Source organism: Vipera berus (genome assembly GCF_964194415.1).
Source record: "Vipera berus genome assembly, chromosome: 2".
In the NCBI taxonomy this organism is placed as follows: Eukaryota; Metazoa; Chordata; class Lepidosauria; order Squamata; family Viperidae; genus Vipera; species Vipera berus.
This window is the reverse complement of record NC_138203.1, coordinates 73753671-73764607: the sequence shown is the minus strand read 5'-3', so window position 1 is coordinate 73764607 and position 10937 is coordinate 73753671. Positions and strand designations below refer to the sequence as shown.

The window sequence follows — 10937 nt, the reverse complement described above, 5'->3', positions numbered from 1 at the left end:
AAGAAGGACTAGGGGTGACATGATAGCAGTGTTCCAGTATTTGAGGGGCAGCAACGAACCTATTTTCCAAAGCACCAGAGGGCAGGACAAGAAACAATGGATGGAAGCGAATCAAGGAGAGAAGCAACTTGGAACTAAGGAGAAATTTCCTAACAGTGAGAACAATTAACCAGTGGAACGGCTTGCCATCAGAAGTTGTGGGTGCTCCATCACTGGAGGCTTTCAAGAAGAGACTGGACAGCCACTTGTCTGGAATGGTACAGGCTCTCCTGCTTGAGCAGGGGGCTGGAGTAGAAGACCTCCAAGATCCCTTCCAACTCTGTTATTCTGTTAGACTTTGGTCACCCCTTGCCATTTCAGTTAAAAAAAAATTCTGGGGTCAAGTGAGAAGACAGAAAAGCCTTTCACATATTGTTATCTGGTTACATTCCTGCAACCTTCTTCATATGTTTTACCTCTTGACAAAAGGCTGGCTGGAGATGACCGCCGCGCTTTCCCTCAAGTCACTCACTGATCGGCTTTGGCCATAGACCAGGGGTAGGCAACTTCGGCTCTTTTATGACTCATGGACTTCAACTCCCAGAATTCCTGAGTCAGCTGACTCAGGAATTATGGGAGTTGAAGTCCATGAATCATAAAAGAGCCGAGGTTGCCTACCCATGGCCATAGACACAGGTTTCTCTTCCAGCCCATAAAAGAAGGCGGGGCTTCGACCGCAAGGACGTCTCTGCGTCTTTTTTTTTAACCCTTCTGCAGAAGGGAGGATTCTCTCCCTGACCTTTTTAGCGGTTTAAAACTTCATTTATTTACATCCAGCCTTTATTATCTTTATAAATTACTTAAGGTAACGAACATACGCCTTCCTCCTCCTGTTTCCCCCACAGCAACAGCCCTGTGAGGTCAAACTTGAGCGCGGTCTTCGTACTTGTCTAAGTTTGCAACTTTTACTTAATTTTGCATTTCTGAGCTACGAAGCTCCTATCAGCGTTTAGTCTATTTTAATCGCTACACTCAAGAGCAAACCCCCCCACCACCACCAAACGCGTCCCAGAAAGGACTGGCGTTGCAAAGAGTTGGGTATACCACCGAACTTTCCTTTTTTTTTTTTAGGAAAGGTGCATAGAAAAATGCAGTTTTATCATCTGATCACCATCCAGCCTGCTATGGAGCAAACAGATGCGGGCATGAATCATACGTGAATCATAGTCCAACTCGAGGCAAAATGAGGTCTCTATTACTGCAGCCTGATCTGAGAACAATTAACCAGTGGAACGGCTTGCCATCAGAAGTTGTGGGTGCTCCATCACTGGAGGCTTTCAAGAAGAGACTGGACAGCCACTTGTCTGCAATTGACTCTCCCTGAGGATGCATATGGCAGCTGTCAACCCGACACGGGTGTTCCCCCCCCCCCCGGTTGTTAGTTGCACCCGTTAGTTGTTAGTGAAAAGTGCATACCATAGCACGGGATCCTCTCTTCGCTGGAACTTTCCCTCCCTCCCTGCCTCGCTCGCGATTTCCACAACTCGCGATTTCCACAATGCCTTCGCCCATAACAAACTCCGGACAATGTTTATCAGCCACGCTGGGCGAATTGTACCCGGAAGTGCTTTGCATTCTAGGCCAACTAGCCGAGGTTCTGAGTGAGCGAAGATCACCTGGAAAGGTAAAATATGGGAAAGTTTGGACTAAAGGCAGGGTGTCCAACCTTGGCAACTTTAAGACCTATGGACTTCAGCTCCCAGAATTCCCCAGTCAGCATGGCTGGCTGGGGATTTCTGGGAGTTGAAGTCCACAGGCCTTAAAATTGCCAAGGTTGGACACCCCGGGCTAAGGAAAAGCCAAGAACGGAGAAGGGTTGGGAAGCATGGTCTCTCTTCGCCGTTTGTGCACGATTGGGGCTTGGCAGAGCAGTGGTGTATGCGCGGTGGTTGGCACTGACTGGGCATCGGTAGACTCTGGGACTACAACTCCCATCATTCCCCGGCCGGCCTTTCAAGAAGGCTGGGATACTCAACGCGCTCAGAGTGGGCGGGCTGCACATCCGTCGCCCGCGTGAGTTTGGGTGTCTTGACTTGCGAACTGCAGCTCCGAGGCAGATTCTCTCGACAAGGACTCCTCTTATCCCCTCTCTCGGCAATTGTGGTTTGTAAACAGCGATTTATGATTTAGTATGTAGGAAGGAGGAGTAACCATAGCTGGGCTGCAGATGCCTCCACCGCCACTAAGAGAGCAGAGCCGAGTTTATAGTTTTCGGTAGGTTTTTGAATCCTTTGTATGGCCTGGGATTTTTGCAGCCCAGATCTGACAGCGCTCATACAAATTCAGCCTATTGTTGGCAACCATCGTTAAAGGCACAGCAAAACTATCCACCCACATTTTCTGGTTTCTTCAAGATATAGGATAGCGTTATTATGTGTGAAACGTTTGGGAGATTGTTAATGATGGTTATACAGCGAATTCCCTCCTTATAGATCAAAATGGGATTCATCTTTTCAAAGTCTGTCAATGAAAACCTAAAGAATCAGCAGGAATTCATGCTGATGAATTCACGACTTCAGGTAGGTTTTTGCATTTTAGAACTTTGTAACAATGTAAGGATTTTAGAAATACAGTGTGATCTTCTCTTCCATTTAAAAAAATTTTTTTTAGAGTAAGGCATAAATAAAAAAATAAAAGATAAAATAAGGTGCCCATGTCAGTTTATTTTGACCTAGGCAATCTCGGCTCTTTTATGACTCATGGACTTCAACTCCCAGAATTCCTGAGTCAGCGTCTCAGGAATTCTGGGAGTTGAAGTCCATGAGTCATAAAAGAGCCGAGGTTGCCTACCCCTGTCCTAGTCTAAGGTGGAGACAGTTGTTCTATTTCACTTGGTAATGAAACTGTGCCAAATTGACAACTACTAGAACACATTTTTATATATTTTATCATATTTAATACCTATCCATCTCTCTCACAGAGGAGGGCTGAATCCTATATCGTCTATTCATAAGTACGTCTCATTGAGTTCGTTATTTTTTTATGTAATGCAGATTCATATTATATTGCTCTATTTAGAAGACAAATGTTATGATTTATATTGTTGGTAGCACGCTGCACATGTCCTCATGTAAAATTGTTATCCATAGGTAACAAATGTTAGAATACAGTATCTATTTACCTGGACAGTTACATTGAAATCAGTACATTTTTCTGTCAACAAAAGATCCTAAACCTCAGTTGTCATAAGGTCACAAAAGGGGATCATATGACCCCTGGGTCACTGCAACCGTCATAAATATGGGTCAGTTGCCAAGTGTCTGAATTTAGACTGTCACCATGGGGATGCTGCAATGGTCGTAAGTGTGAAAAAGTCATAAGTCACTTCTTTACAGTGCCATTGTAACTTTGAACGGTCGCTAAATGAACTGATGTTAAGTCAAGGACTACTTGTATTCAGAAGTGTTTGTAAGCATGGATGTGCCCCTTTTCTTTGGCCATTAGCCAGCTTCCACTGAGCCCATTTTTCTCACATTATTTTCCACTAGCTTTTTGCTTCTTGCATTCTTTTCACACACTGCCTATCTCCTCATTGTTTTAAGTACTAGCCTTTATTCAGGCTTCCCAAAACTCAGAGAAAATTGCATTGATGATTTCTTTTAATGGACTTCTCCGCTTATATTTTACATAAACGCACAGCTTTCCCTCATTATAGTGTCCTGAAAAACAATGAGGGATATTGAACTGGGCTTTGTGTGGCTTGCTTGCCAATTTCTCTCTTTTTGCCACTTTCAGTCACCCCCAGCTCCTGTTTGGCTTTGAAGGAGTTAAATGGTTGCACAGCATGGCAAAATTTGTCTACATCTTCACTAGATCTATTGCTGTCTTGATGCCTTCAGGTGCCTAATAATAGGCTCTCCTGGTATCTATTATTATTGTTTTACATTCTTTTACACTGTGGGGAGGAAGGGCAGACAAGTGAGTTCTGAAGTTAGACCCTCCATATCTGCTTAGTGACTTGATTTTTTTTCCTGTGCTGGCTGACGATATGATATGCAAAAATCCAGAGAAGCCAGTCACCTTGCTTATCACAAATGACATCATCACTTAATCAGGGCATCACCATTTGACAATAAGACAGATCTGACAGAGACAGAATGGGCACTGATAGGATCAACAAATTTATTCCAGTATTGTTTTTCTGCCAGGTTTCATAGATAAGTATATAGCTCCTTAACTCCACAGTGGGGTGAGGAAGAGGGGAAAAAAAACAAGGACAAGGCCATGCCATGTAGCACTTTATCATGTATCTAGAACTTGTTACTTTAGGAGAGTTCCAGAACATTCATATATATCTAATAAACTGTAACAGCAGGGTACAGCATGGTAGCCTATCATGGCATGCTAAACCACTGATCTGAAACTCTTTTGAGATCCAGTATGGCGATACACTAAAGTCTCATTTGGACTATCATGCAGGAAATAAAACAGATTGATAATATAATAGAGATACAGATAGTCCTTGTCTTAACAACCGTAATTGAATTAATGCGTAATTATGGTTGTTAATCATGATGGTTGTTAAGTAGGTCATCACATGACCCACCCAGTTTTATGACCTTCTTTGCAGGGGTTGTTAAGCAATTACGGTGGTCATTAAGAGAAGCCATTCTTTGCTATGGGCCATTTTTTTTTTGCTGGAAATCAGGAATGAATGCCAGTTTTTAGTAAAATCATTCTAAATTTTGATCATGTGACTGTAAGATGAGCGTACCCAAAATGCAGTCAGTCTCATGACGATGGGGAAGGAGCAGCTATCAGAACTTTGAATCTGGGTTGCAAATTACTTTTTCAGGATCCATTGTAACTTTTGAACAGTTGTTAAGTAACAGGTCATAAGTCAAAGACTATGACTATGTACTTAATCATTTGCTGCATTGGGGTATTTGAACTTTGTAGCAGTAATTACATTGAGTTGACACCTAGCTCTTGACCTTTTTTGACATTAGATGGTGATCCTGGTAATTTTGAATGATCAGGAATTTTTACTGATTCATAAATTAAGAGATAACCAATTACACATGGTGAATCAATGACTAATGAATCAAGTCTGGTTTTAAGAGCTATACTAAACATATTTTTCACTGGAACAAATATCATCATACTTGCAGATAGTTCTGTAAATATTTTTAAATAAAAATATTGCATTCTGATAAACATTGTCATAATATTAAGAGGTTGAAAAAAAAATCTTGTCTCTTTTGTCAGAAGTTATTGGGAAAACCTCATTTTTCTAAGTCATCCAAAATACGTAAAAGATAAATATTTATGCAGTAATTTGAAAAAGTGTGTGATGTTTTAAAATTCAACAAGTATTTTAAGATAATAATTCTTTATCCTGAAATTATGAAAATAGGTACCAAATATATAAAGGTTGAAGACATTGTTATTCTGTGTTACTGAAATATATCAGTAAAATCTTATCTTTTTTTTTTTACATTCAGCTAGAAAGGCAACTTCTGATGCAAAATCAAATGCGTGAGAGACAGATGGCCATGCAAATTGCCGGCACACGAGAGTTTCTCAAATATTTTGGATCATTTTATGCCCTTACAACTGTGGGCCTAACAATTGGGTATGCAATTCTTCCCCCCCCCTTAAATAGTACATGAGATAGATTTTATTTTTTTTCTCTCTCTCATTCTTTTAGTTGCTAAAGGATACATTTAATATAAAACATTAACTAAGAAATAAAACTGATTGTATATTCCAGTCTAGAGGTGTACATGAAATGAAAAATGTGTTTTGGTCCAGCTATGCATTCTGTATTAAAGATAATCACATTAGTAATTATCTTTCTTTTCTGTTTGTGCTGTTAGAGCAAATGGCATTTTAAGGGTTAAAGCTGTCTCCTTAAGGGGTGGCCTTCTGGGAAATGTAGTTTAGTTGGTCAGATCTGTGTTTTAACTGGCCACTGGGAGGGACTTGTATTTTTATTACGGGATTTCCTGGCTACATGCCAAGCTGTAAGTCTTTTGTCTGAGTCCAATGAGAGAAAGCATGTGTGCTCTGTAAAGATGGAGAAATTATTCTCTTTTTACCTGTGTGAATGGACAGATTATGAAAAATGCCTCAGATGAACTCTTCACTAAGTGCAAAATACTGTTCCTTTTCAACATTGCATCACATAAAGTCCTTCACAATACTGGTTCATACTGTATTATGGCAGAGTATGCATGCAGCCTCGCACTCCTGATAGCAAAAGAAACTAAGAAACCTGAGTTGGTTTACTATTACACCTACCGGTAATTGAAATTTCTGGTCTGTATCTCCAGTTGTGATTTCAATTGGAGCCAAGCTAGTTCTATTCTTAGTTTAGTAATATTGGTCTATGACAGGGGTAGGCAACCTTGGCGCTTTTATGACTGGCTCAGGAATTCTGGGAGTTGAAGTCCATGAGTCACAAAAGCGCCAAGGTTGCCTACCCCTGGTCTATGAAGAGAAGGATAAACAAAGGATCCGGGTTTGCATTTTTTGGTTGACTTCTGACAACTAGCCCCTGCAGGATTTTGGTTTGCTCTTCCTAGGACTGAGAGAGCGCCACTGCCCAAAATCATTGAGCTAGCTTGTGCCTAAGTCAGAACTAGAACTCACCGTCTCCCAGCTTTTAGCTGCTACCTTAACCACTACACCAGGTTTGCTCTATAGTACATTAAAACATTGCTTCCTGAATGGTTTAAATGTTTCATTTGCTTTTTATTTGTATTTGTTAGGTTTATATCCACCTTTCCTTCAGAGTTGAAAAAACAGTGTACATAGAACTCCAGCCTCCATTTTTTGCCCTTTGAGATAGTTTGGTCTGAGTGACTGGTCCAAATTCACCTAGTGAGCTGCTATAGCTGAGGATGGATTTGAAGTTGACTGTGCATTCTTAGGCTAACATCTTAACCTCTATATCACTCTGGTACAGGGGTCTTCAAACCTGTGGACTTCAACTCCCAGAATTCCTCAGCCAGCGTGCCTGGCTGAGGAATTCTGGGAGTTGAAGTCCACAGGTCATAAAAGGGCCAAGTTTGAAGACCCCTGCTCTGGTATATCAAGTAATACGAGCTAATGAGCTTGCTTGCTTAGAGTAAACAAATGGAATGGGAGGAGAATTTTCTTATCAAGAACTATCTTGCATTTTGGTGTGGAAAACAATATTAGAACAAATATTTATCATAATTATCTTCAGTCAATATGGCCAGAAACAAATTTACAGTAAATGAGTAACAATGGCACATTGTTCTGCTATAATCTGGTGAACTGAAAAAGCCCTTACAACAACCAATTAAACATAGGATTTACAGTTCGCACAACAAAATATAACTGTTAGCATAATTGTTAGCAAAAGTACATTAATAACACATTAAAAGAACTGAATATGTACGAGATTTGGTTAACTTTATTATCTGCATAATTATACCAAATGAAAATATAAACTAAAAGCTACAGAGTTTTATTGCCACAAAACCTGTTTAATTTCAGCATTAAGTAATCTTAATATTTTGCACTTAAAGCATTTTATCTGGATATTGACTTTTATTTCCAGTTTATTTAGTATATATTTTTTTTCAATACAGAGCAATAAAAAATAAGAGACCGCGACTCTTTATTCCAATTATACCTTTGAGCTTTATACTTGTCTATCAGTATGATAAAGGGTATGGAACTTTACTACAAAGAATGAAAGGTAAGTACAGTAATCTCTTTGCACAAATTTAGTATCATTGATTATCTCTGGTCTTACAAAACTGATGCAATATATACATGAATCCATCTTTTTCTTCAGGTGAAGCAGAGAACATCATTGACACAGAGTATGCGATGCTAGAAATGCCAAAAGGAGCTATGACTTTTGATGATCTTGAAAAAGCCAGAAGAGCACAAAGCAGATTTTTTATTGAGAAATAAAATAGCTATGTTTATAATCACATTGCTGATACAAGCATGGTATGTGGAACCTTTTCCGAAACTTGAAAACTTGAAAAGTTCATCATCTTGTCCATCAGAAAAGGAATATGAGGGTGCTAAAAACCAGATCCTCCTCACTCTCTGTCCCAAACAAAGAGAGTCTTATTTTTAACCATTTTAATTAGGAGCAGGAACAGTTTCTATTGATTATCATTGAAGCAAATTGTATAACCTGACTAAATAAGGTGACGCTTTTAAGAAAGTATTGCCTGTATAGCACCTGCTTTATTAAATAAAACCATTTAATATAATACAAATTCTATTTTTTATTATTTTTAAACCACTTTTATTTTTTATTCATTTTATTATCTCATCCTTTTCTGTAGGCTGACCTTGATACCCTTTGTGGGCATCTATCATAATAGATAATGAAATACACAGTAATGACGGAGAAGGGAACGGAATAAAGACACTGTTACTAAAAATAAATCCTACCAACAGCCTATACGTTAGCTAGCAGTATTTTCATAGAAAGGTGCAGTTGCTTTCTAAACTGATGGTTAAGTTTTCCTTGCACTTTCCAGGGCTCAGGACAAACAGTAATTCAGAGAGTCATTTTATTGACCTTGTGGGTTGATTTGGAACATACATATTTGCATCTGGAAACAAAAAACACCTTTTCATCCGAAGGCTCTTTTTACATCGGCATATTATTCCAAAAGCACTTCAAAAATAATTAATTGAACTGTTAGGTATTTTGATCCATGAGCATGCAATCACAACCACAGCATATGTGTGCAACGCTTGTAGCTTTGAGGATGGGTTGTAAAGGGACTTTTAAAAACTCCATTGTAACCCTAGAATGGTTGTTAAGCAAGTGGTTACCAACTTGTACTTGCAGCAGTAGACTGGGAGATTATTTGGGATGTCTTTGTTTCCACAGGTACCAACTAGTTTTCCAGTTTTTATTGTTTGTGGTAGGCCACCAGGATTTACTGGCAGATGTGGGTGCTTGGAACACAAGTGTGCCATTTGCACAGTTAGCAGCAGCAGCAGCAGCAGCAGCCCTGGCTATTAGGGGACAGAATACCTTTTTTCAACATTTTTGTCAAAGTGTGTTGTGTCGTTTGATCCCGAGGACATAATATGTACCTTGCCTCTCTGTCTGAAGCTTTAGGGCTCAACAGTAACTTTTTTTATACTGGTGCAATGATTTTCATTTATATCTACCTAATATTTGGATAGGACCTGAATAATTAAAATTCCTCTGTCATGGTTCAGATAAATGAGACAATTCAAACAAAATGCAGGCATTGTTTATCTAAAATGTCTTAATAATGAAACAAAACATCAGCACTCATGTAGGGATGCCAGAATCTGAAATCTCTTCCCCCTAAACCCATTGTAACACACACAATCCCCACCCTTATCTACACGTCATAAATCACATCATCCAATTAGTTTTACATATGAAGTTTCACTTCCCATTCTGTAGGCGGGCTTTTCTAATCTCAAAACATCTGGCTGTTTTCCCCCAAAGCGAAGCAATTTAAAGTAACAGGCTGTCTCTTATATTGTCAGTGCAAAAATATGTCAATGTTTGCAGCATTGACATCCTCATGGTTAGTGATAATTTATTTTTCTTTTTGCTACGATATTTTAATAGAAATTTCCTCTTATACTGGAATTCTTATAAGCCATACAATTATTTGGATTATTTATTTTCCATAACTTATCCATCATACAGCATTCACTGAATTGGGGTAAACCATTAATACATATTAGCTATCCAGATGAAATAAGTCACTCAAAGTTTCTGAGTGCATACAATATAGGTAGTCTTATGACCACAATTGAGGCTACATTTGTCTCACTGAGACATTGTTAAGTGAGTTTTGCTCCATTTTATAACCTTTCTTGCCACTGCAGTGAATCACTGCATTTAGTAGCACGGTTCTTAAGTGAATCTGGCTTCTCCATTGACTTTTCTTGTCAGAAGGTAGGGACTTTGCAACCGTCATAAATATGAGTAACCAAACATCTGAATTTTGATTATGTGACCAAGGTGATGCTGCAATGCTCGCAAATGTGAAAAATGGTCATAAGTTATTGTTTTCAGTACCATTGTAACTTCAGTCACTAAATGAACTGTTTTAATTTGAGGACTACCTGTAAGTTATCCTAAATGCACATTATTCATTTGGTATACATGATAATTAAATTACAACCTATACCTCCAACATGCCAAACAACTGAATTATGCTTATAATACCAATCACAAAGTATTGCTTTTATCTATGCTGATCTATCCACTTAGTTGTCTGCTATAATTACTCTGAGCAAATGAAAAGTAAAAACATATCGGCACCCCTAATTGGTTTACTTTAATAGTAATCAATTACATTTATATATTTAATATCCTGCCTTTATTAATTTTATAAGGCAAATATACATAATACTCCTTCCTCCTATTTTCCTACAACAAGCCTGTGAGGTGGGTTAGGCTGAGAATGAAGACTGGCCCAGTCATCCAGCTGGCTTACTAACCTGTTAATTAATGAAAGTTAGCTACATACCAAATTAATCTTTTGCACAACAGTTGCAGAGGTCAGGTCTCTATTTATTTCTTGCAAAAGTAAAAATCTGTTCTCGCATCTGTAGAAATAAATGTCAGAATTGTCCCAAATATGTAAACCATCATAGATGCTAATTATATACTGTATAGACTAGAGCAATTGTGCTATTGAATGGGATGTCTTTTGTCCATAACTCAGTTAGTGGCCTTGGATCAGCTTTTTTTTATACTTGCAATACAGGAATAACAATCTTGAGTATAGTGTTGCTGTGTGGTCTTACAATAAGGATCTTGAATAGCGTTTCTCTAGTTTTGCAATGAAATAATAGGTGGAACATTTTGAAGTGTTTAAATATGCGACATAGGAAATATTCTCAGAGAAACAAGGTGGTAGTTTAAGTTGAATATGCTTTACTGATTATACAAAGTG

General features: G+C 38.6%; 1 protein-coding gene across 2 annotated transcripts; it reads left to right on the top strand.

Moving 5' to 3' along the window:
• Positions 1 to 1444: 1444 nt before the first annotated feature.
• Positions 1445 to 8445, top strand: PLGRKT (plasminogen receptor with a C-terminal lysine). 2 transcript variants are annotated; one of them, XM_081315588.1, is made up of 5 exons: positions 1445 to 1663; positions 2472 to 2558; positions 5484 to 5614; positions 7602 to 7711; positions 7811 to 8439. In XM_081315588.1, the coding sequence occupies exons 1-5, from the start codon at positions 1538 to 1540 to the stop codon at positions 7930 to 7932; spliced, it is 576 nt and encodes a 191-aa protein (XP_081171714.1). In that variant the 5' UTR covers positions 1445 to 1537; the 3' UTR covers positions 7933 to 8439. The 2 variants fall into 2 exon arrangements, with proteins under 2 accessions (XP_081171714.1, XP_081171715.1); XM_081315589.1 differs by lacking the exon at positions 1445 to 1663 and adding an exon at positions 2060 to 2142 and having other exon boundaries at positions 7811 to 8445.
• The last annotated feature ends 2492 nt before the right edge of the window (positions 8446 to 10937 follow it).

Bases quoted from the DNA above. Each gene is read 5' to 3' on its own strand.
- PLGRKT (XM_081315588.1), top strand. From the start codon at position 1,538: ATGCCTTCGCCCATAACAAACTCCGGACAATGTTTATCAGCCACGCTG. The intron at 2,559-5,483 runs GTAGGTTTTTGC...TTTTACATTCAG, and splicing joins TGATGAATTCACGACTTCAG to CTAGAAAGGCAACTTCTGAT. The intron at 5,615-7,601 runs GTATGCAATTCT...TTTTCAATACAG, and splicing joins ACTGTGGGCCTAACAATTGG to AGCAATAAAAAATAAGAGAC.